The 26041-nt window shown below is 35.8% G+C and overlaps 1 protein-coding gene across 7 annotated transcripts in view; it reads left to right on the forward strand.

The window, feature by feature from the left end:
• NBEA (neurobeachin) overlaps positions 1 to 26041 on the forward strand; it is a 459554-nt gene that overhangs the window by 420750 nt on the left and 12763 nt on the right. For all 7 annotated transcript variants that reach the window (XM_071448498.1, XM_071448499.1, XM_071448503.1 and 4 more), the window contains 5 exons: positions 13835 to 13924; positions 15411 to 15603; positions 18137 to 18208; positions 20706 to 20861; positions 21755 to 21925. In XM_071448498.1, coding sequence (XP_071304599.1) covers positions 13835 to 13924; positions 15411 to 15603; positions 18137 to 18208; positions 20706 to 20861; positions 21755 to 21925 — 682 coding nt within the window. The remainder of the gene's footprint in view (positions 1 to 13834; positions 13925 to 15410; positions 15604 to 18136; positions 18209 to 20705; positions 20862 to 21754; positions 21926 to 26041) is intronic.

Below are 26041 nucleotides of genomic sequence, written 5' to 3' on the forward strand. Positions count from 1 at the left end.
CACCAGCTTTACACCGAGCATTCAAATGGAAGAGCTGATGGTAACTTATTAAGCTGATGAGACTTGAATCAGCCTATTTATTACATATTTCATGTCATTCATTCATCTATATTGCAGTGAGTTTGTAAATAACCCATATTCCAGAAAAATACCTTCTAATACTTCAGCCTACCTGAAGTATTATTTGGAATAAACTGTTTTGCCCATTCTCATCTACATTTAAAATTCCATGTGCATTTGAAACCCTGGAGTCTTACCCAAACTGAGCTTAATGTTTTGCTGCTATGGAAAGAACATTAACCACAATTGCTCTCTTTTATTGCAGAAATATATAAAATATAGGTCTTGTGCATGAAAATTTCTTCTTTATTGTCTGGGTTTTTTTTTTTGTTTTTCTCCATATGGATGACAGGTACCAATTATTGATTTTTAAAATTAGCAACAAGCATTTTCACATACACTTGAAGTAATATTTTATGCAGGGGAGAGAGATGTGAAAATAACTGCAGCCAATTGTAACAGAAATAGCTGGAAGGGGCTTCTTTTTTTCCTATTAGCACAGATTTCAGTTGTATTATGCTGTCATTACCTCAGCATAAATTAACCATTATTCAAAACATTTCCCACAGAGTAGTTTATTGGAACAGATATTACTCAGTCTAAGTATCTAGTCATTCACTTAGAAAGATGCAAAGCTGAGCTTTCTAAATGTTTTAAACATATTGATAATGTGCCTCTTTAATGCCATTTTGAAGCCTGTATACAGTATATCTATATTATTGTTTTCAATTTATGTCAAGAACAAAGTGAAGTTTTGAGGAATGTGTTCTGGGAAATAATCCAAACAAAATTATTTCTTTATAAACTAAAACCTACAAATAACTGAGAACATTTATTTTGAATGTAACAGTATAACTTGTTCCAAAACCGAAATTCTAATATACACTGAAACCTGATGAATACTATACACGACACCTTTCAGTATGTACCTTTTACCTATTCCCCATCCGTCCTTTTTTAGATGTGAGTTTTGAAGGTTTGCCTGTTCTCTGAAATGGATCTTATGTCCAGCAGTGGATAAATTGAAGGCTGGCAGATGGCTGGAGCCTCATCATAAGCACAATTTGTAGTAAAGAGTATGGGCTTTCAAAATCTCAGTGCACCTTCTTAAGGTGGGAACAAGACAGATGATTTGTGATAGAAAGACTGAGCTGAGAGCAAAGAAATAAGCCTGCCTTTACTTTCTGTTCAGATGAAAAATGAAGCCACTAATGTTATATTGCCACATTCCTTACTTTGTTTTATTTCATTAACAAGAAAAGATTTTATTCAAGAGGTTTGAGATTTCTTTTTGTCAAAGCAGAAGTAGAACACAGTCACATTTTTAATTTTCTAAAGTTATATGTTTATAAAACAAGTATAAAATACACATACTAGATACTGTGGTTTTCTGAGCCTGTTCTGCTTTCCAAGCATTAAAAATGTCTTCAGTCATCATGTTTTATTTCAATAATAAACCAGAAGAAAAAACATCACAGCTAAAATGCATTCTTTGATGATTAAGTACCCTTTCCTCTTTTATTACAGCCCAGCTTTCAGAAGGCCTGTTCTGCTCTTTACTTCCCTGTTTTTCCTCATTTTCTTTTGTGTTTTCCTGAAGGGGAAGTTCTTAATTGTAAAAATAAGTAGAAATAAATATGATGTGTATGTTCTACACTGAAACATGTGTAAGTCATTCTTCTGGCAGCAAAGGTCACTAATTATTTGAAGTATTAATAACATCTATTTTCCACAACAATTATATTCTCTAGACTTAAACTTATACCTTCATTTATTTACTTCTACATAAAAGATGTCAAGTGACTCAGCAGATCAAAGGACTACTTGCTTATGATTATCTGAATTCTTTTCAGCTACTAGCAAAATTGCTGCAGGGTATGAACAACTGCTAAGAGAGCCCCTTTCTTTCAAGTTTTGGTTGAACTTCCTCTTGGTGTGTTATTTTCTATGTGGGTTTACTAAAAAGATCTCAGAAAGTTGAGGGAAGAGCATCCTAGTGATGAGAGTAGAAGATTGACTTAGGGACAGAATTTCAAGAGCTTGACAGAAAATAAGAGTCAAAGGAGATGTGCGGCAGAAAGGCAGGAATATGGAGAGTTGCTAATGCCAATGTATATAGGAATATTTTTAGGTCTGGTGCCAGATTAATTAGCACTTACAGGGTCAAATTCAGATGGGAAAGTTTAGACATCATTGCAGAAATTTCCAGAGGTCTATAGGCTGTAATTTGAGTGTACACATCTCATAAGATATATTGTAGACACCTCATTAAATGGATCATCTTAAACTAGAATGAGCAAGCCCTGTGAAAATGGATTTTTAGGAAGAATGTACAATGTGGGAAGATGGAAAAATTGTGGCTTTTTTCACCTGAATCTTTTATTTTGTTATGTTTTGTTATGGTGATAGCTTCAAGCATAACAGGAAAACAACTGTGCTGTAAGTAACTGCATTAATCTGTGCCTCCCTTGACTACATTAATTCCCATTCTATGTTACTGTGATTTTTTCTGTTTTAATTCAGGAATATATTTAAAAATTTTTAATTTCTGAAAAATTATTGTAGAATTTGGTTTTTTAATTGATTCATTATGGATGAAAATTTTACCAGACAGCCAGGTCTTTGGAGCCCTTCATTGTTTAAGACCCTGTGTGAGTAGTTGATGCTTTGGTGATTTAAGTAGACCAAAGTCAATAGGTTTAAAATTTGTGGTCAGTAGGTGTCCTGAGCATTTACCATGTATAGAATGCTATACAGCAAGCATGGTTTGCTACAGCTCCTGCAACCAAAACCAGTTGCATGTAATTGACTCCAAGTCACAAAAATTAAATATTGTCCTAAATACTTGCAGTTCTTTATTTATTTCTTATATTGCCAAATTTGTCTGGAGGTGACACAAAATGTGTAGTATTTTTACAGAATAAAATGCAAACATATGTATTTCCTAGAACAAAAGGAGGAGAGTATAGAGGAGGGAAATGTAACTAAAATGGAAGAGTAAGGAAAAAACTTGGGACTTTTTCTTAAAAAAAGGATAAATTCAGTTGATGGACAGAAAAATCGTGGAAGAGGTGGAATTATTGATGTAGTTTTGTTTAAAAAATCATTCCCTCCCAAACTAGGCTGTCATTGCAGAAACTTTACATGCATTTATTGTTTATTTTTAAAGGTTTAATTGTTAATTTTTGGAGGCTCACAATTTAGCTGTTAAAATAAAAAGTACAGTTTAAATCATCTGTAAGCATGCACTGTGAAAACTCCTAGTCACAAAAAAAAATTAATTAGAAAAAATTGATGAAGTTTCAAAGTTTCAGTAAAAACTCCTACTGGTATTACTGTTGCCTCTATGAATAGGATGCCTATGCTTAAAGGACTCTGTGCTCCTCAAAATGACTATTAAAAACATACAGTGTCTTAAACAAAATAAAAGATGAGGAGAAATAATAAATAGAATTAAACCTGATGAGGTCACAAAACAATTTTCTCTTCTGTCTGTACAGAGTAAAATTTTGCAGTGTGTAAGAGGCAGTGCCCTATTTGGGTGACATAAGCATCTCTGAAAACCATGGGAAATAGCCCAATACTACTTCCTTGGCTTCAATCCCAATTACTCCCCAAGGATTTAACAAGTCTAGGGTGCTTGTATTTTATTCTCATCCTGGTTAGCTTTTCCTTTTTTTCTGGCAGCTGTGCGGGAAGCAGCAAGCCAAGCTCTGTCTGCTTCTGTGACCATTCATGGCTCATGAAATAGACATCCATCTTGAAAGTCAGGGAGCCTTCAGAATTATTCAATCCCAGCATTTCCTTAAAAATACCATGGTTTTTTTTCACTTGCTGCATTGGCCTGTTGAAAGCTGTGAGTGGAGGTTAGGCTGACTGCTTCTTCTTTCCAGACCAGGCTGTGGAATACGGACAAAGATGCTCAGTTTTGCTGTTTTGTCCAGACTGCAATTTGCTTCATGTATTTTTCCCCAGGAGAACTTCATGAACAGTAGAAGTTTCTTTCCTCTGCCACAGTGGAGAGGAAAATAACAAGAAATTTTTCACAAGTGCCTCCTCTCTTTTTGTAGCTTCTTTACTCCTGCATAGGATCTGGAGCTTTATTACTTTAGGACTATGAATGTGTAATACCACCATCTTCATTTCCACAGAATAACTAGGTTCTGCTTTCAGCTCATCATTCTGGTCAGTATAAATGATCATGCATCAGTGATGTGTGGGTTTAAAATTTTAATAATTTTTAAATTATTTTTAAATACTAGAACCAAGAGCAGTATCAAGTTTTTGTCCAGATTCAAGCCTTGCATGTGGCATAGAGTTTAACTGGACAGGTCAGGGTGAGAATATATTTTCTCTGTCTGAAAAGAAATTATAATGAGGGATGAAGGAAAGAAATGGAATTGCGTGGGAAGGTGGGTATTTACAGAACTCCTGTCTTCTTGAGGGAGGGAGTAGGATAAGACAAGTGAACAATAAAGAGAGGAAAATAATAGAATAGACATTTGGAGCTTTTGTTCAGGAGGAGAAGGAGGAAGAGAATGGGTTAGAAAGGCAGTCATTGGGAGCCTTGTAGAAATGAGGGAATTACCATAGGAACAGACAGCTCTTGGTGTGGTTAATGGAGAGAAATTATATTTGTGGCCTTCCCAAAACTTCATGCGATTTTTTTAGTCTTGACCTGTGGAACTTATTTTTTAACTAGTGAATTAATTGAGATATTGCATAGGATAATCTAGTTAGTCATCTCTAAACAAAAACAGAGACTTTATTTTGCGTACTTTTGACTTGTAAAATTTAACAGACTTTTAAATGCAGTTGATGGTGTATTGAAAAGTACTACTGGCAATTTTTAGCCTGGAACAGCTGGAACTTCAGTCTTTCTTGCTGTAACACTGCCTTTCACATGAGGAAACAATTGTATCATCCAAGATAGAAGCAGTGGTTTTGTATTTTTTTTAAATGCCTGTAAATTTTAGTGACTGCCAACCAGAGGATGATAATTAGAGTTATCTTTTTTTTATTTTATTTATTCTTTTACTTTATCTTTTGTAGCATTTGAAAATCGATAGTGGTTCCAGTGAGAAGAGAATCTGTATTTAAAAATTCAGAAGACATTTTATTTCTTACTCACGAAAATGTAACAAATTTATCTTTGCTTTAGAAATAACCATTAGTGTAGGTAGTGCACTTAGAATCCTTGGAGCCTTTTTAAAAAGCAATGTGTGTTTCATGAGTTTCCTCTGTTTAAAAAAATAAAACCCAACAGACCCAGATCCCAAAGATCTAAAAATATGAATTAAGATTTCATCATCCTGGCTTGTATTTCATATGCAAAAGAGAAAAATAAATTAGTTAAAGGATGACATAATGGAAACACTTGGCTTAAAAGCAAAGACTTCTGAGTAGGAATGACAAGAAATATGTAAAAGCTAAGACTGTAATGGTAGAATTTTTTTAAAAGAAAAAGACAGATGCCAGCAAGAATAGCTTCTAAAGGAGTATAAGTAACAAGAGCCTGAGTTTCCTGAAACTTTAAACCAGCACTGCAAACTCAAGGAGAGTTTGGGCAGATGAATTGATCATGTTCACTCTGAACATGATGTTCAGAGCCAGATCTTGCTAAGGCCTAAGAGTAAGAACTTTTTCTTAGTAACAGGAGTTATACAATGGGAGGCACATTGAGGAAATGCATCTGGTTTGGTTTGGTTTGGTTTGCAAATACAAACTAGGACACATCTGCAATTTTGTATGTTGAAATGCTTTGATTACCATCCTATAAAGGAGTAACACAAAGGAGTAGTATCAAAAGGGAAATTCCATGTTGCAGGTGTACATTTTAGTAATTTGCATTGCAGAATCAAGATGCCAAAGAGAAGTTTGTTCCATAGGCCTAAACACTAGATGGGAAAGATCATCTAGATTGGTCTCTCACCCAACAAATCACATAGACCTTTTGCCCATTTACCTTTTTGAATCTGACCATCAGGGTTGGTGTCTGAATAATGAAGAGGATATGGAAGTGTTTCCTTATATAGGTAGAGTTTAGATGATAAGAAATTATCTCAGACAGTCACCTTAAATATTTATAATGCGAAAACAACAGCAATTTTTTTTTTATTTTAAAAGAAATGAATGAATGTCTTTGGAAAAGATGAAATTGCTTTTCAAATTGAGAGGAATCCTTGTTTCTGAGGTTGCTCATTAGGTGTTTATTGTGAAATGATTTAAGGACAATTTTCAGTATCTAAAAATAAAAAATCCTGATTGTCTAATAGGTTTCAAAACCTTAACTATATGTCATTAAGTTACATATTTGATGAATTATTGAATCATGCTATTATATCTTGTAGGAATTAATTTAGCAGTAAAACATTTTTTAATCTTTGTGCTCAGTGACTTAATGATCAAAGAAAGCAACATTTTGTTTTACAAACTTAATACAGATTTGAAAGAATGATGACAGAGCAATGATTTCATTTGGCATGACTTCAATGAACACAAGAGTTTCAGTAAATGTTACCAATCTATATGGGACAGAAATAATTGCAAACATGAACATAAGAAATACAATGGTTCAACTGAAGACAATAATGGCATGAAATGAGAATAATAAAATGTTTTTTTATGGGGTGGATGACCTCGTTACTTTCTAAAGGTACCTGAGAAGGGAGTGGAGAGGGAGATGCTGAGCTTTTCCCTCTGATGTTCAGGGACACATGAAAATGGTTCAAAGCTGTGCCAGGGGAAGTCTATACTTAACATTAGGAAGTTTTTGTTTTCTGAGTGTGTGGTCAGCCACTGGAACAGACTTCCTAGAGAGGTGGCCGATGCCTGAAGCCTCTCCGTGTTTAAGAGGCATTTGTATGATGCCCTTAACAACACTCTTTATCTTTTGGTCAGCCCTGAAGTGGTCAGGCAGTTGGACAAGATGATTGTTGTAGGTACATTCCAGCTGAAATACTCAAGTCTAGGATAGACTATACAAAAAAGAAGAAAAAAAAATCTTGAATGTATTTGTAAAGAAAATTATAAAGAAATATATTACTTTCTTCACTTCTGGGATATATTTAGGGTTTTGCATAGCATGAACTCTATGAGCAGAGGGATGCTTCCTATTTGTAGGAGGCATTTTGTATACAGGCAAACAGCATAGAAGAAAAGGCAGTGGAATTGTTTGTCATGGACTGGGAACAAGACCCACATTTTAAAAAGTTATCAGAGCTGCAAAAGAATGTGATGAAATGAGCAGTGTGGCCTGAGAAGCCCCAATAACAACTCAGACCTTGTTAGAGGAATTTGGGGTCAAATCTTTTTGCTTGAGAGTAGAACAGATATTTTTTAGGTTTTAGTGTAATATAATGGGAGAATTTTGTTATATCAGTGCTAAATTCCTTTGTTCTGGGCAGAGTTGGAAGGGACAAAATTATAGGATTTTTCTTTTCTTTCTGGTATAGTATAGAAAGGGAGGGGAGCACTTAATTCCTTGATATCAGCCCTTTTCAGCCTAAGGAAGTTCTCCACAATTTTCAGGGGAATGGAAGCATTTGTACTCAGGCAAGTGTGAACTTTAGTAGTAAGGGAATGCATGAAAGAGTAAAGAACACTTTTAGCTAAACAGGATATTTATCTTTATGGTATTTTTGCTTCATCTGCTCTGTTTTTGTTTGTGAGATGTATTGAATTTATTTCCCACTTGCAGTCCATTAACCAAATGCTTGCTTAAGCTGGCAGTCTTTAAAATATTTTTTTTGTCATGAGAGTCATATTGGAGTACCAGGGCCAAGGATGAGAGGGAGATAAAATAGAGGTGAAAGAGGGGAGAACTGGGTGTCACAATTAGTAGCTTCATGAGGTAAATGTGAGAGGTAGTAGGCAGCACTCCCTGAGATGGACAAGATCACTGATGTGACTCATGCCTGTAAAGAGAATAGGAGATCTTACCTTTCACATTCTCATTCCTTTCATAGCACTCTCTCCTTTCACAGGAGAATGAAGAAGAAGTTCAGGGATGGAGAGCTCTGGGGGGAAGCTGAAGGTCAGTTTTGAGTTCTGCTTGTGTTCTGCTAGGGAGCCATTTAATTGCACACAGGATCCAGCGAGATACCTCCTGTGAGGTGAATGAGCTTAAGGATACCCCTTCTCCATTGTTAAATTAATAAAGTAGTGACCTGTGGAGAAAATCCATTCCAGTGCCCATCTTTCAGTCCCTTGAGTATCCTGATTAAATAACTGACTGTATTGAAGCCTCCAGAGCAGTTGAGTCATTGCTTGTGTTTAAACTACAGCACTTCTTTCCTCCAAACATACAGTAATAAAATGGAATTCAATACTCTTAATCAACTTATCAAAAATCCTGAAGATACTAGTGCTGCTTAACATCTGTAGATGCAAAGAAAAAAGCAATATCTCACACCACTCGTACAAAACAAAAGCACTTCAAGCTGTTTATGTTACCCACCAAAGGGCTGTCAATCTTATTTGCTCTGAAGAAGACAGTGCTTGGGGGCTGCTGAGTGTGCTGGCTGCACAGGAGGGAGAGTACATAAAGGATTCCTATGTTTACTTGGATGCAAAAATGAAATAAACTTTCAGGAACTGCAGTGTTGGATGACTATTGCTGTGGTGCATATTTCTCTAATGCCTCAGATTTTCACTTTTCATTGGACTCAGTCCCCATGCACAGGGGAAAATGGATTATAGAAAAATTTCAGTGTGATAACAAGAAATAAAACACATCAGGATTATGGGAATTAGTAGTAAGAAGCCTGAACATGTTAAAAAAATAAAAACCAATAAAAAACAGAAAGATAAAAATTTTAGAAATCTTACTGATCACTGTGGTAATCAGTGAAGATTAATAAAAAAAGAGTACTTCACACAAGAATAAAAATATTGTCTATCTGCAGTGCAGTCTGATTTTCAGGAATTTCTTTCTTCCCTTCATGATTTAGAGTAAAAGTGCTCATGCTTTTAGGTTTCTTGTGTTAGGCAAATCACCAAGCATCTCTCTCAGCAAAGGGGATTTTACAAATGAAACAGACTGTTAATATCTTCCTTGGTGATTTTATCTGCATTTCCTAAGAACCTTTTTAGAGAAAAAGAATGTTAAAAATAAGCTACTTAATGGCTTACCCTTTTTGCAGAGGTGTGTCAGCAAGCAAACAAAACCGTAATTTCTCACATGAGTCAGTTCTAGCATTTGCATTTAGATTAGGACTGTGCTTCTGAAATGAATATGCCAACCACCCCTATTTGCCATGCTTTCATTCAAGCTGCAGAGCAGCTTTGGAGTGTGTGAATTTTCTCCCAAACCACAGAAGCTGAGTGTTCCATAAGTGCAGCTGGCAGAGCTCACTTCACTGTTGGGATATGCAGCCCCCAGTGGAGCCCGCCTGGGAAAACCCTGCTGTGGACATGTATTCAGCAGGGCTTCCTCAAGAGGAACATGGCTTCTTCTCCTTGGGATACAGTGATAGAACATGTGAATAGTTCAAAGCTGCATGTGGGAAAGTATGGGCTGGACAATAGGAAGCATTTCCTTACTGGGAGATTGATCGACTACTGGAACAGGCTTCCCAGAGGCATGGATGATGCCCTGAGCCTGTAAGTGCTTAAGAGGCTTTTGGACAGTGCCCTTAATAACATGCTTTAGCTTTTGGTCAGCAGTCAGGTGTTGATCAGAGTGATCATTGTAAGTCCCTTTTAACTGGAAAGAATCTCCTCTCCTCTCCCTCTCCCTCTCCCTCTTCATAACTCTTTCACTGTGCGTCTCTGTTTCTGTTGTTTCACTTCTTCCTGGTAGAGGCATTGCCTTTGACCACTAGAAGTAATTCTTACCCCTAAAGAAACTGAGTGCGTGGATTATTTAGTAACATGCTTGTGTTTATTTCAGTTAGAATTAAACCCCAATACTTCAGTAGACTGAATAATGAGCAAAGCACATGTATTGAACTTTTCATTCCATGGGAAACTGACACTAAGGCCTTACCCTCCAAGGTGCAGGGCAGCATCCCAGTGTCCTTGTGAATGTACAGTCTACCCTTAAGCATAAAAATTGGAAACCAGTAAATTACTTTGAGCAAAAAACATTGAGGATCTTGATCATTGTACTATTCATAAGATTTGGTTATCTGATATATTGATTTATTGACCAAAATGTATGCAAATATATGAGATCTGTACCTATATTACTTTTAAATGATCATTATTAAATCCTATGAAGTCACGTTTTGTTTGAGTGTATAAATTAGCTTGTGTGAGATTGACTAATTTTAAACTTGGAATTGCCAGCAAGTTTGCAGATTTTTTTTCCTCATTCTGACCTACTATTATCAAATAATATGCTAAGAGCCATTTTATTTTTCTGAATACATGATCATATCCTAATAGATACTCCCTGAAGTGTCTGGAGTACAAATCTCATTTTATGTGTATTAAAAACAGTAGGGATTCTCAAATCAGCTCACTAAATAGCTTTTCTGCAACACCTTATTGAGGAAGAGAAAACTAATATAATTGCCATTTTGCTGTTCTGAAAGCTTTAAATCTGGCAGCCACTGAATTCCAAGCTTATATTGTTTCTGCATGAAGGCCATTTGAAGGTGAAATGAGAATAAACTTGATTTTATTAAAATTTGTATTAAATTGACTAGAATGTGTATCCTGGGGAGTGGTGCTGCACTTTGCACACAATACTCAAGATCTGATGGGAGAAAAGGAATAGATTGATTAGAATGAAATGTTTAAGAACACTAAATAAATCTAAAGTTTGATGATTTACAGCTCAAGAAAAACTGTGGTGTACACTTACCAGTTTTCAGATTAGCTTTAGATAGCCAGAGTTCTCTTGTAAACAAATCAATGTATTACATTATACTTCACAGATCTGTTTTGTACCTGCTTTTCATTTTGTGTCAAGTTATCTGATAGGAGGCAGCGTTAGGAATACCCTTGGGCCAGTCACTTTATCTCTATGTGCTTATGTTTATCTTCTGTGTTATGTTTTGATGAGGTTTTTCTGTCCTTTGTGAGTACTGTGAGCTCCAGAGAGCAGTACCAGCTGTAGCTGTGCACAGCAGTGGTGTTGTGCAGACTACAGTGCAGTAGCGGTGCAGGAGCTGGGTGTTATGGGTATTTTTTAATCAGCATTGTTCCGTTTCTTTAATGCTTCTAAGAGGTGCCAGTTTTACAAATGGTATTTTGACTGAAAAGGATAACATTACTATCCATGGGGTAGAGGACAGGCAGTTGTCTTGTAAATGCAAGCCAGCAAAAATATTCAATATTCCCTGAATATCAAGGTCTTGGTTCTGTATTTGTTCTGGTTACAAAAGGACTCGACATTAACTAAAATGTTTTAAAATTATAGGATCATAGAGTATGTGTGCATTTACCAGCACATTTTCAGCTGTAAAATAACAGCTGCTTTTGATAATTATATTTTGAGTGTCCATTCCTCATAATCTGAAAAATTCATGTGAGTTTGTTATTGTATTCTGCTTCTCTGTCTCCTTCTCTATTGCCTCCATAAATCTACTTGAACTGAGAGGGAAAGCCAGCAATATTTATATTTGTGTGGAATTTACAGACAAGCAATCAGAATTTGCCAAGACCGGACAACATGAAAGTAAATGTGTAAATTAGAACTGGACTGCATTGAAAAAAAATTAATAATTCATTTCAGTGCTCCTGTGAGAGAACATAAGTATCATTTAAGGGATCACTCTAAAGGGTAGAAGAAGATGATCTGGGTTTTTTTCATTATTGCTGCCAAATACAATTCACACTCCTATTTCAACACAGAATTCTTTCAAAAATTAGAATTAAATTAACCTTGATAATTATTTGAAAAAAAAACCTGAAAAAATGGAAATTAATTTTCTGAAAATATCAACAGATATATGTGGGAGTATATATAACACTGATATGTACTGATATTGTTAATATTAGTATTTGTAATTTTGAAAATGAAATTCACAAACAAGTATGATTCCTTTCCCTTCTGGTAAATCAGTTCTGAAGTACTGAATGCAATAGAAAATACTATTTTTATGTGACTTGAAATGAATTTTGTATTCCCGTGTAAAAAATGTCTGCATTAATGAAGGTATTTACACATTGTGTAAAGAGGTACAGCTTGTATGGTACATATGGATAGCTGCTCTATGGACATATACACACGTATACACATATGCCCACACAAATGTGTTGGTTTTGTATGAAAGTCATCTGTGATTTTGAATTAATTCACCATTAAATGATGTTAATAAAACCTGAGATGCTGACAAGTTCCCAAGAAACAGTCTGTGCCTTGGAGGCTGAAGTTCACTCTGAATTAGTCAACAAACAAGAAATCACCTGTACCGATATAATTACAGCATCAAATATGCTGGGGCTACAATCCAAAGTCCTTCAGCTGCTTGACTGGACCTTGCATTAAGTTTCTTTTTCAGCAAACATTTGTTTGTGGTATTCCATTATATACCTGTCAGTCCAGGGCATTAAGAGTGGTGGACATCAGTGACCTGCTAGGAAATCTCTCTCTGACATCTGTTTTTACATTTATGTTGTGAAGTGGAGGAAAGCACAGGTTGGCTTGTAGGAATGACAAAATATGTACATTAAAAGGATTCCTCTGTATCCTGAAGTATTTATGGTGCTTCTCACTGTTTTATGTCTAAAGGAAATAACAAAATTTACCAAGATACAATGGTTTTGGTGGGTTTTCATGTTAATTCTCTGTAGCCAATGAAAAATTCATAAAGATCACAAGAAAAATATTAAGGGTCAGTAGTTCAGGTTACAGTATATATATAGGTAGATAATGCACTGTGCATTTCAAAATCTGACAGTTTAGTTTTCTATGAATGCTTTAGTCTCAATTTTACAAGGTCAAATAAAATAATACGTGTCTGAAAAATAAGGAGTATTCTCTAACAGTATTGTTTCTACCAGTAACAATCTTTTGTCAAAGTTTTTAAGAACTTATCTTAGATATAGTTTTGTTTGAATGAACTCTTTGAGTAGCAGAAGTATTTCAGTACATGTTCTGTATTCTATTACCTATAAATTAGTCAAGATTTATTCTGAAATTAGACTTGTCCTAAAGAATGTGTTTAAATTGCAAAGTTTTAATTTCTAACCCGTGAAGCCTGAAAGCCCATGAAAAAATGCAATAAAATTAAGGATAAAATAAATATTCAGTGAATGTATGCAAATTGGAAAAATTTCTATAAATTGTCTTACTGTGCCTGATAAGGTTAATTTCTGGCTTTTTTTTTTTGTTTTCATCTACTAATGTTGTTGAAATACTACTTTTTTATTATTATATTTAATACATAAAATTTATTTCTCAGTTTTCTTTTCTTTCCCCCCATTTAAGATTCCAGAGGCTTATTTTATTAGAGATCCTCATACTTTCCTCCTTACAAAGGACTTTATTAAGGTATATATGTTCTTTTTAGTGCAAAAACCCCAAAAGCTCTCTCAAGACCTGAACTGCATGTCCTCACAGGTTAACATTTTCACATATAACGCCAGTTACTGGAGATGAGAATGGTTAGTTGGTTAACTGAAGCATGCTTGAAAGGAGAAGCAAAGCTTGTCTACAAAATACTAACACTTGGATGAGTCTGCAGCCTGGGAGGAGAGCACCGGGTGAATTTTCTGGACTTTTTTCATGGCTGACTTGGGATATGCCTGCATTGTCACACAGTGTGTTGACCTCTCTCCTTGATGCATATTGCTCCTGACAGTCCCTCTCCTCTGCCCGCAGGCCATGGAGGCGCAGATACAGAACTTTGGACAGACGCCATCGCAGTTGCTCATTGAGCCCCATCCACCTCGGAGCTCTGCCATGCACCTGGTGAGACATGACTGCTGGCTGGGAATGCATTCCCTTTGAACCTTAGGGTCCCTTGTAGGTCATAAAGTACTCATTTAAGCAACACTTTTGATGCCCCCCATTGCCCATGCAGCCATACTTGCTTTGGGTAGCAACAAATCACAGGGATCTAGCAGAGCAAGGTGAAGGTGTGACTGGCTTTAGCTTCAGACAATCCTGGATTTTCCTTACTAATATGATATAAGAAGGCCCCATCTTAAAAAATATGAACTTGATAAATACATATTTGCATTCTTGTTTCTGCAAGTGGTGGGAATGTCTGCAGGCTTTCCTTAGAGTGAGTTTGTTGTGTTGTTTTAAAGGATGCATGGTTAGGGGCTGATTTATGAACAATGTCTGCTTGACAAAAATGAAGTATTGGAGTTCAAATCGTGCTGGAATCCTCCCACCCATTCCCCCAGGAGAATGAAATGTATATTTTGAGTTTTAATTCAAACTCCAAAATTCATTTCCATCACATTCTTCTCTATCCTTCTTACAAAGAATCATATGAAATAGCCAGACTGAGCAAGACAGATTTCTGTGCCCCGAGTGCCTTTGATGAAATCCTTAGAGCTAGGTTTTTTTAAGCTTTGCAAATCAACAGTAATACATGCAGTAGTTTCAATCATTTTATCTATCTATTAGGAAATCTCTCTATGTAGCTGTACACTGTGAAAGTGGAAATTGATCTGAAAGTGGTTGTTGTATTATTTTAAATGTGTGCAAGTCAAAGTTAGATAATATTTATTCTACATTCTTAAGATACGGATAATATATTTTTAATAATTCAAGGTGATAAGCAGAAAGGAATATTTGACCTTTTAGAAATAGTTCATTTTATTATAACAGTGGCTGGGAAAAAACTCCTTAAAACCAGTACTCAATAGCTATCCTTGCCCATGTACAAACAGTTGTGTCATTTGCAGAATTATGGAACAGGCTTAGGTTATTATAACCTTATTAGGTTACAGACTCTTTAATAAGCATATGCTTTACTTAGAATTAAATTGTGTTTGGAAATGTGGTATTTCATATGAGGAATTCATTAAGAAAAATATCTGTGCGTTTTTGATTCACTATTAAAATTTATTTTTCAACTGTTGTAGTTTAGAGAATTAATATTTATGTGTTAATTGATTAACTCATTAAGACATATCTCTATGAATATTAACTACTGAATAATTTTACATTTTACTGTATGCTAATTAATGCTAATGGTCATTTTGTACCCTATAATGATAACCCTTACCATACCTATTCTCTATTTATCCTCGTGTAATGTTCCAATAATAGCTTGTGATCTTGCTCTCCTCCATTACTAGAGTAGATGCACAGGTAGTGTTGTTTTCCCTGTATGTGCACATGCTTACCTGCTCTTTTTTAACCTCGTTTTCCCTCAGACCTCCTCACTAATTGTGTTATCCCTTCTGTTTTCTTCTGCTCTCTTCTCCTTTCTACTCAACAGTGTTTCCTTCCACAGAGCCCCCTCATGTTTAAAGATCAGATGCAGCAGGATGTCATCATGGTGCTGAAGTTCCCATCCAATTCCCCTGTCACACACGTGGCAGCCAACACGCTGCCCCACCTGACCATCCCTGCCGTGGTGACAGTCACTTGCAGCAGGCTGTTTGCAGTCAATCGGTGGCACAACACAGTAGGTGGGTCCTCGCAGGCACGCTTCATTCAAATTTGGAGACCTTAACAATGCAGCTTTAATTTTGAGTGCAATTTTGCTCACTCACCTGCCTGTGCACCAAGATTTACTGTTTCTTCTGGTTTGTGTCAAATAATCACAGCTTCTGTTTTCTCTGGTGTCATTCCTAGAAACACTCTCCTTAACAGCAGCACATCACCATGGCAGCCAATCAATTTGTGGTTACTTCAGGATCAGTTTTTGATACAATGCTTTTCAGGAGACTGCTGTTCCTCTCAACACAGCAAATATTAATATGTCCCAGGTTTCAGGAATACATACTGACATGCTAGAGAGTGTATATCCCTATCTGCTGCTTGAGAGAGATTTCAGGATCTTGTCATAAGCCTTCCCCTGGGTCGCTGTTGGATTATCTGGGACCCTAAGCAAGTCTAAGCAGCTGGACACTGAACTATTCTGAGGAGAAGTTCCCTCATTCCCTCACAAAAGCCCATCCAACAGGGTCATCCCAAAATTCCCTTCCAGCCCATCTGCTCACCTCTCCATATTGTCATTAGGACTGTCCATGTCACCTGGACATGCAGGTGCTAAGGCTGTTCCAAGCATTGCTAAATAGGTGGTGGTGCCATGAGGTACATGAGGGAACAAGCAGGTTTCATTTTCTCAGGTAGTTTCCTGCAGTGATAGCCCTTGTGCTGCAATATCTGGGAACATTTATAATACACCATCAGGTGCAACTACATTACGTGTAACAAAATTTTTTCCCTTTTCTTTTAAACAAAAGGTAAAAATCTAGAGGGGAAAAAAACCCCAGCATTTTTTAAAAGTATTTAGTGACAATGTCCTCAATGGAAGATTCCAGTGTCAGGAATTATTTGGAGGTGCAGAAACTGTCCTGTGTTGTTTTAACACACCTTTGACTAACATTGATTGGCTAATTCCTAATTATTTTCCTTTGACTTTTCAGGGATTCTGTCCAAATACTCTATACCCATCACCATTCATGTCTCCTCTATTTGAGGAAGTTTATTTGGTTCTGGAGTAGCCCTTTCTCAACCAGATTTTTGAGTCAAGAGAACCCAAAATTCCTACCTGTACTTCATTGTGAAGGAATTAATCTCATTAATATTGCAGTATGCTAGAGTTCAAGTGCTTCCTTAAAAACTGTCATTTGAAGTCCTTTAGTTTAGTTTAGCTGAAGCTTTGTTGGTCTTCATGATGCATATGACGGTAAGGTTTTTAAGTTTTCCTCTATACTCTTGTAAAACATGTCATGTTGCAAAAATTCAGAATTCAAGGCATGAACTAACCCTAAATTCAATTTCACACCATTTGTAAACCTCTGATCTAAACTAAAAAAAAAAAAAAAGGAATACTTTCTAAATATATTATAATAGAAAGAGAGGAAAATAAAACTGCTTAGAGAATCAAACCTGATTGTAATGATTTTCTTAACTTTTACATCCTGCTTGACAATGTTGCTTATTTTGCAGGAGGCTAATCCAGGACAGGGTATCAATTTCCTACTATTGCCATAATATTATTTTAATAAAGCATTACTCTAATATAAAGAATAAGTTTATCTACAGAAATGTATGCACAGACCACTTGTTGTAAAATGTATGTAGAGCTTTGGAATTAACAAACATCAGGAGGCATTTACAGAGACATCTCATAATAGAAGTGGAGGAATCTTAGTTAATACCAGTAAATATCTGTCCCAAACTGCTTGGGCTTTGAAAGAAGAGACAGAAAGAAGGGAGGAATTTCTCAGAGCTATGTCTTTCTGAAAACGGAAGAGCTTTTCTTTTACCTCTTCCAGTTGTCTATTGCAGTAGTAGAAAATGGACTTTATTCTTCAGAAATCTGTATGTCCTGTTATAGAGGGTATTCTTGTGCAAGGTAGCAGTTCGTGACAAAAAAGGTGTTTTCAGTAATGACTATTTGATTTAAATACCAGGGAAGGTGCTCAGAAGAGCCAAAGCAATGCTATCTGTGCATGACAAGATAAAACTAAATTTGCAGCCCCTGATGCACATTTGAACATCTTAAGGACTGCTTAGAATAGAATGAACAGGAATATTGTGGCACATTTACTGTACCCTACACTTTTACATCTAAAACTTTTAGATAAATCCATGAAAAGGTCCAAGTTTCTGTCATGTACAGGCCTCCATATGCAAGAAGCTCATAAAAATGTTTAATCTAATTAACTTTATTTTCTGTGCTCAGATCTCTGCTCAAAAGTAAAAATAAAAATCTCTTATACTATTTTAAATGAGTTATTTAATGAATGTGTGTGGCTGCAAAAGTTGTGATGAAGTTGATGCTTCTACATTTATAGTTACTTTTACATAAAGAAAGAATTAACAAATGCATATTTGTGAAGCACAGAGAAAGAAATCTTAAGACATTAATAAAGCAAATAGTAAAAACCTACTTTCTAAAAATATATAATAATCCAATAATGGACTTTTAAACCTAGAAAAATCATGTCAAAATGTTTCTATGTGCTTTATTCTTCCTTTCATGTGTAGGCCTTCGGGGAGCCCCAGGATACTCTTTGGATCAAGCCCATCATCTTCCAATTGAAATGGATCCATTGATTGGTATGTCAAGATGAAAATGTAGCAATATATTTGAAATTGGCAATTTCAGGAATTATTGATTAATCTATATTTGTATATTATGCTTCATTTAACAGAGAAAATAGGAAAGTATTTATTCTTGTCAGTCCTGAAGAATTAAAAAGCATTAGCTGTTGATGTTGAATGAATTACATGAATGCTATTTGTTATTAACATCACCAGCAACTGGTATTTAAGAAACAACCAATTAAGTCAGTTAATTGTCGACCCATATCAATAATTTTGTTCTCTTATCAGGTCACATTAGTAAAATAAAACTTGAGGGTCCTGTGGAGATAGCATATATTTTTTTACAGCCAGCACTATGTTTATCAGTGCAGATGCAGATCCATTTATTTTCATTCACTTTATGATTTGGATTTAGTCAACAATACTAATTTAATAATGAAAAGTCTGGCTTTTTAATTGATAGTATTTTTTAAAATCCAGATTTTTTTGAGAAAGTGAATTATTTGAGAAATAGAATCTGCTAAAATTGTTGGATTGCAGGACGTCCTAATGATCATAAATTTTCATTATTGAACTTATTTGATTTGTAGAGGGGAGAGAGTTCAGAAATTTGAAACAGAAATTGGGGATAGGAAAGGTTCTTAGGGACAAGAATTGTAGCATTGTAGCATTGTTGAGAAAAAAAATTAATTTAAACATAGCCAGATATAAAGTTCCATTTTTTCTGTGTCAATATTCACAATATTCATGTTAAAAAGATTTATATAGAAGTACCTCAAGAGAGTTAGCTTTTTCTTCTGTGTGCTTCATTTGATCTCATATAATGACAGTGGCTTCCTCTTTAGTTTTTCTCTCACAAGCTAAGGCACAACTTTTGTGTCCATCTGTTCTGGAAATTTGAGTAATTTGCTATTCATCATCTTTCAGCTAATGGACATAGAGGGTCTGGTAATTTAAATATGTGTTCTTAGAATGTATGCAATCATGATATTAACTTCCATGAGCAATTTTAAAATAGAATGGAGTGGGGTTTTTTTGGCTGAATCTCTTATTCATGTAGTTGTGAGCACATGAAGTAGAATAGCAAAAAATAGGGAAAAATCAGATTATTGTCTGCATTAGGTTGTGTTCCTATGTTACGAGAAACATATTTCTCAGAGTGATTTTTACCTCCCTGGCTTTGGGTAACTGAAGTTAGTTGTCAAGATTCCCTCCATATCTACTGTAGAAAGACAAACTCCTCTGGAATTGTCTAGCACTTAGACAGCTACTCCAGTGTGAGATGACTTGTCATGAGAAAAAATGTTGTCTTCTCCAGTGGGACTGGATGGATAAAATTAACTTAGATTATATATTCAACTTTCAGAAAGTTAATACTGAGATGGAGCACACTTTTATGGTGTTGCCATATCTTGTCTGCTGTGTCACAGGGAGGACAGAGCACATTAGCTGTGGGTTCCCAGTCACTAGTATCCTTCTAACCAGCTCCATTTGGCAGTTGGGTTGGTGGGATTCTGCGTGAACCATTCCTTTTCCCTCAGTCTGGGGGAATTTCTAAGTGTCATTACCTCTTTTTAAAGTACTGTCCTTGGCCTGGGTCCCTGCTAGAGAACCAGATGACAACACTTACTTTTCCTGTACTGGAAAATCACATTAGGTTTGATAGAGTCATGGAATCATAAAATAAGCTGAGTTGGAAGGAACCCATCAGGAGCATCAAGTCCAACGCCTGGCTCTGTGCAGGACCTCACACAAGAGTCACACCATGTCCTAAAAGCATTGTCCAAACTTTTCTTGAACTCTCTCAGGCTGGTTCTGTGACCACTTCCCTGAAGAGCCAGTTCTAGGGCCCAGCCACCCTCTGGATAAAAAACATTTTCCTGATATCCAGTGCAAACATCCCCTTACTGAGCTTCACACCTTTTCCTTGAGTTCTGTCCCTGATCACAAGAGTAGAAATCAGTACCTGCTCCTCCACTTCCCCTTGTGAGGATGATGAAGACCACAATAAGGTCTCCCCTCATTCATCGGTTGAATCTTTATGTCGTTAATCTGGTTAAGCATCTGAAGGTGTGGGGTTGTCAAGGCCACACAATACAAGCTGTTTTTTGTGAAAGAGATACCAACCAGTAAGAACTGGCTCTCTGCAGTATTGTTAGTATTGATTTCATATTGCCACTTTCCCTTGGTTCAGATTGTTTTGAGAGACTACTTCAGCAGAGCACTAAAATTATTACCACATATTATGCAGTGCATCAGGCAACTTATAAGAAATTGTCATCTTCTGTAAAATCTTATCTCTTATTCAAAGGCGAGCTAGAAATCTCACAATAATTTTGTATTTCTGACACCCATATAGACAGCTCTAAATGTTCATATTCAAAATGCTTACTCAACAACAAATTCACAGTTCATTGAAAGTTAAATGTATTCATTTTCTCCTGTAAATGGATGACAGGAAGGTGCTGGAATGGCTTACATGTAAAATGTGTTTTGCATTTCGTTACAGCCAATAACTCTGGTGTGAACAAACGTCAGATCACAGACCTTGTGGATCAGAGCATCCAGATCAACGCACATTGCTTCGTGGTCACGGCAGATAATCGCTACATTCTTATCTGTGGTTTCTGGGACAAGAGCTTTCGAGTTTATTCCACAGAAACAGGTGACCTCAAATACAGCTCTCTGGTTCTTCCTGGGTCACAAAGTGGACAAAGACTATTGTCTTAATAGAACCATATCTAATACTTGTGCTTACATGTCAATAAATGGTAAAGGGCAGTTTGTAAAACCCTTCATTACTGTTTCAGCATGATAACGTTAAGTTTTTTTTTAAATGGAAGATAGGGGATGTAAAAGGAAATGGAATACAGTACCATAATTATCTTCAGGAAATTTATCATGTCAAAAGAATCAACCAAATTTTTGTTACAATATTTTTATGGATCTATTATTTCTAGCTCTACTTATTTCATGTAGTAAGGAATTAGGTTGAATATCCTGCTACAGGAACCAATATTTTGTTCCTTTGTCTGATTACTTTGCCTAATGTCACTAAGTATATTGCTAAAAACTAATTGTAATAATAGAAAGGAGGAGGTGATAATCATAGTAAACCTTAGTTTGACATTAACATAGAACAAATACACATTTTTAACGTGATAATGTAGCACAATTATGGAAGAGTTCATGTACAGTCTTATGCATATCACTCATGAAATTCATAAATACTGTTCTAATGCCATTGCTTAAATACTGATGGAGCTATAACTCCACTTAATATTCAGTGACTACAGCGCTGCCTTGATTTTTAGAGATAAGGGTTAGACTATGGATTGCCACAGAGGACAGCTTTCAACAAGACTGAAAAGAAAAGTGGAAAAAAAAGTTTAATCTTTGTGATTTTTTTTAATCTTCTTGCAGCATTCAGTGAACTTTAATTATGGGACATGAAACAAAAGTTGCATTTGAACTGAATATTAATTATATAGTTAATGATTTCTAAATGCTGCTAGTACCTTAGATAACTGAATTTGTATGACTTTGAATTCCCACCAGGAAAATTAACTCAGATTGTATTTGGCCACTGGGATGTCGTGACTTGCCTGGCCAGGTCGGAGTCCTACATCGGGGGCGATTGCTACATCGTGTCTGGGTCTCGCGATGCTACATTGCTGCTTTGGTACTGGAGCGGCCGGCATCATATCATAGGTGACAATCCAAACAGCAGTAAGTGTCCTTTAAATAACACCTCTCCCAGAGGTCTTCTGTCACACCTCTTTGTTTTAACATTCCTTCTTTCAGCTTCAGAAGTTATTACCAAAAATCAGTAACTTTGCTTACAGGTTGAAAGTTCGTATAAGAAGAGCACCACATGCTAAGCAGTGCATTGATTGCTTGCCAAAAAATGTTTAAACGCTCTCTACATGTTAAGAGATAATAGGATGGGAGTATAGTTCCTAAGTTTGTAATTGCCTTTATCACTTATAGCATCATGTCATCATAAACCAGAACAAGATGGTTGTGGCCTTTAAGTGACAGGACATATATCACTATATTTTGACTTCTCTTTCCCTGGAAATATTTTTTGGCATTTTAACTTACTCCTTTTGTGCTACAGCATGCTATATCAGCTGCTTGCTTTTTCAAAAAAAGAATGTCTCACATGCCATGGAATTAAATGAGACTCTCTTGAGAAAGGTCTTTCTATAGTTTGGGGGAGCAATCTGACTGAATAAAAATAGAAGATAAAATGTCAGGAAAAGTTTACATTTCATTACATTTCATGGGACTAACTATCAGTGCTTTGCAGAGTCAGTGGGACACAATAATAATATTAATTTATGCAAAAGGACACAAATTGCACCATGAATTTAAAGATCCCATCACCCAAGCCAGAGATATGGCTGCAGCTAAAGAGCAGCTTTTATCCATATACTAGAACTGTTTTATACAACATTAAATCCACTTCACTTAAAGAAGCTTCTGATTTCTAGTGATAATTTTCAACAGAAGGGTTTTGTTTTTGGATAAAAATGTGAGAATCTGTCACTATCAGTTCTGATCTCTGATTCAATACCGACTGTAGGCAGCACTGTCAGTTACAGACATCTAAGTGAAAGTATTTCTTCAACTGAATGGCTGGTAGAAAAGAGTTTTATGTGTTTCAAAGTAAATATTTTGTTAATTTTGCAGCAAGAAACTTTTTATTGAATTTTGATTTTTTTTTCCTTTTGTCTGTAAGCAGGGTAAAAGGGAGACATAAAAGCCTTGCTTTCTCATGAGTTTTTATTTGCTTTTATAACAGAGAAAATAGAGGGGAAAGAAGAAAATTGTGTTCCAATAACAAATTTCTGTAATTTTTGTCTATATTCCATGACTTTTTTAGTATGTAATTCTCCAATATGGATAAATTCAGTCTGACAAGGATTTTCACATCTTAGCAGTTTGTTTAGGTAGATGCCATTTTTCTTCTTTGAATGCCTGTGTGATTCATATAAAGTATTAGTCATTTCTATGACAAGAGAAAAATAAGAAGAGCTTTGTACTCTCATTAAAGAAAAAAAATGTAAGACTTTCCCCTTACCTCCCTTTATTGTAAAGGGCTTGGACAGCCTTGCAATTAGCATCTCCTTTCTGGCTGATACAAACTGCTTCAATTCTTTTCCAGTTAGAATTATTTTAGTTCTGGTATTATTCTGTCATCACTTACATATCTGAATGCTCAAAAGTGGTACTTTTTGAGTCTCAGATTTAATATCTTAGCTGTATAACTTTGGAATTGTCTGCTTTGAAGGTCTTGAATTTTATGAAAGGAAGGATATGACCTGGCTGACGGAAATAAATGAAAACAAAAATTACTTGTATGACTTGCTCTCTGCCTCTGAGTGGATAAGGCACTGTTTTGCTGAAGAAATGGCCTTATGGTCAGATTAATAGGAGACTGTGCTGCAGATAGCTACGTCCAGTCAAATGAAATCTTACAGGCACAGGTAACAGAACTCAGGGAGATTAAGTACCCAAGACCACTGTGGTAGCTTTGAAATATATTGATAAGATTTTTTAATATTCATGTTGAAGACATGTTGAAGACTCATGCTGAGGAAGAGTGATGGCATTTCTATTATTTCTATCTCTATTCATTGGATTGAAGCTACCATGGACATGCTAATTATACACTAGTACTGTACTATAACCAGAACTACATGTGTTGAAAACATACCATTATTAACAGATACTTTGACTTTTCATGAACATACAATAATGGGGATAGATCACAAAAACAAAGGGCCTTTAAAAAAATGACCTTTAAAAACTTCTGAAATTACTAAATGTTTCTGCTGAAGTAATGACTAGTAGTTTCTGCTTGCTACCATGAGCAGACATGATGACTGTCATATGACTGATTCCCTTTAAACTAATTTCCAAGAGTGAAGCATTCTCAACAATCCTTATGAAAATATGTTTGAAGTTTTACATAGTAAAAGCCACCAAAGTAATAAAGAAATACTTCCTAATCTACTCTTCTATAGTAGATTAGTAGTATATAGTAGAGCTGTTAGAAGGTTTCCTTGTAGGAAAAATGAAAATGATATGATCAATGTAGATCAAATCCAATTAATTAACATCTTTAGAATTAATTTCCAGAAAGATGTAGATGATATTTTCAGAGGGAAAAGAAGGTATATTGGTTTTTTTAAAAGCTGTCATCTGGAGATACAGATAAGGTGCTTTATACCAGAGGATATAAAAAGGTGGAGAACTCAACGAAAAATGTCAGGTATAGTAATTACCTGGGTTAGATGTTTGACTTTATAATTATCTAAGCTGAAAGACAGTTAATTTTCAATTTTAGGTACAATACATCCAGTTACCAATGGATGTTTTGTTTTTTCAGAAAATCTTAAAGGGGAGAAAAAGCCAACCTACAGTCCTAAACAGTTTGTGTGGTTTGACATTTGTATAGAAAAATATAGATACTATTTCACTCAAAAACATACAAATCACAATTTATTGTGAAATACTCTCAGGCTAAAGATTGTCAGATCAAATTTCTTACAGATTCGGCTAAAATTCCTATTACAGAATCCATGAGGTAGATGTAATCTTTACTAAACAACAAGTATGTCAACATAACCTGTCAGACTTCTGTAGAACCTTCTGCTGAATAATGTATGTTCAGTGGGTCACTTCAATTGGGTCTGTGGGAAATACAGAACCAGCTCTTGTTAAAAGAGGAGAATTGAGAAAAGATGCAAGTGATTGATCTAGCTCAGTAGTTGAAAGTTTGCCTATGAGAGCATGGTAAACTTCATTTTATAATTTTAAAATAATTTTTCCAATCAATACACTTATCAAGTTATCTTTTTTATTCTACAGTAAGTGTCAAATTAGTTTCTGGTTTAATTTGCACTTGGTACAATTTCTTGCCACCTCTCACAATCACTCTGAGAAGAGTGAAGTTTTACCAGGTTTTAAATGCAATGCTTTCCATACAGTAGCTTTCTGAAAACACTTGAAGGAAATCTCCAGGTTAGAGTGCTTGTCCAGGAAGTAGGAGGCTACATTCTTAACCTCTAGAGACTGGGGGAATTAAAGCCCTCATTCCCATGTTCACAGGCATGTGCTGACTATCAGCTATAAGTTGTCATAGGATGGGGCCCTGAGAACCTCTAGATTTGGTAGAAAGCAAAATTCTTTTCTATGCTTAAATTAATGCATGTTACATGTCATGATGATTGGATACAGAAATAAATCAAGAGATCAGGAGTGATGTGCTACATACCTTCAACAGCAGCACGCAGGGCAAATCTTGTCCCCGTTTGTACTTTCTCTAGTTCAACATTGGTCTCGTGGCATGCCATTGCTAAGCTCCAACAGTGGTGATGTTGGAGGTCCTGTTAAGACTAGACCAGAGGCTGATGTTTGGGAATGCTCCTGGAAAGTAAGAGATGTGGCATGATTTCCTGTAGGCTGAAGGGCAGCTGAATGCAGGGTTTATGTATGTTTGAACTTCCCTTTCTTTCTTTATTCCTGCTTACTTAAATACCACCTACTGGAAAAACACTGAACCGAATGAAGCTTAGTCCTCTTGCCAGGGTCAGATATCTACTTTCTGAGCCAAAATTGCCCATCTGAAATAGCTAATCTGAATCTGTACCTTATTAAGTTGATGAGCAGATTGTATAAATCTGCTGCAGTTGCAAGAGCAATGAAAGGTATCTGTTTTCTCTTAGTAAGACATGGCACATGCAAAGGACATTGTTTGCTTACTTTATTAGTTTGAAGTGATATGGGAAATGTAAATCTTTGCAGTTCTCAGAGACTGAATAGAAAAATTATTGT

Source organism: Agelaius tricolor, unplaced genomic scaffold, assembly GCF_023055355.1.
Source record: "Agelaius tricolor isolate 1412-34295 unplaced genomic scaffold, bAgeTri1.0.p SCAF_26, whole genome shotgun sequence".
NCBI lineage: Eukaryota > Metazoa > Chordata > Aves > Passeriformes > Icteridae > Agelaius > Agelaius tricolor.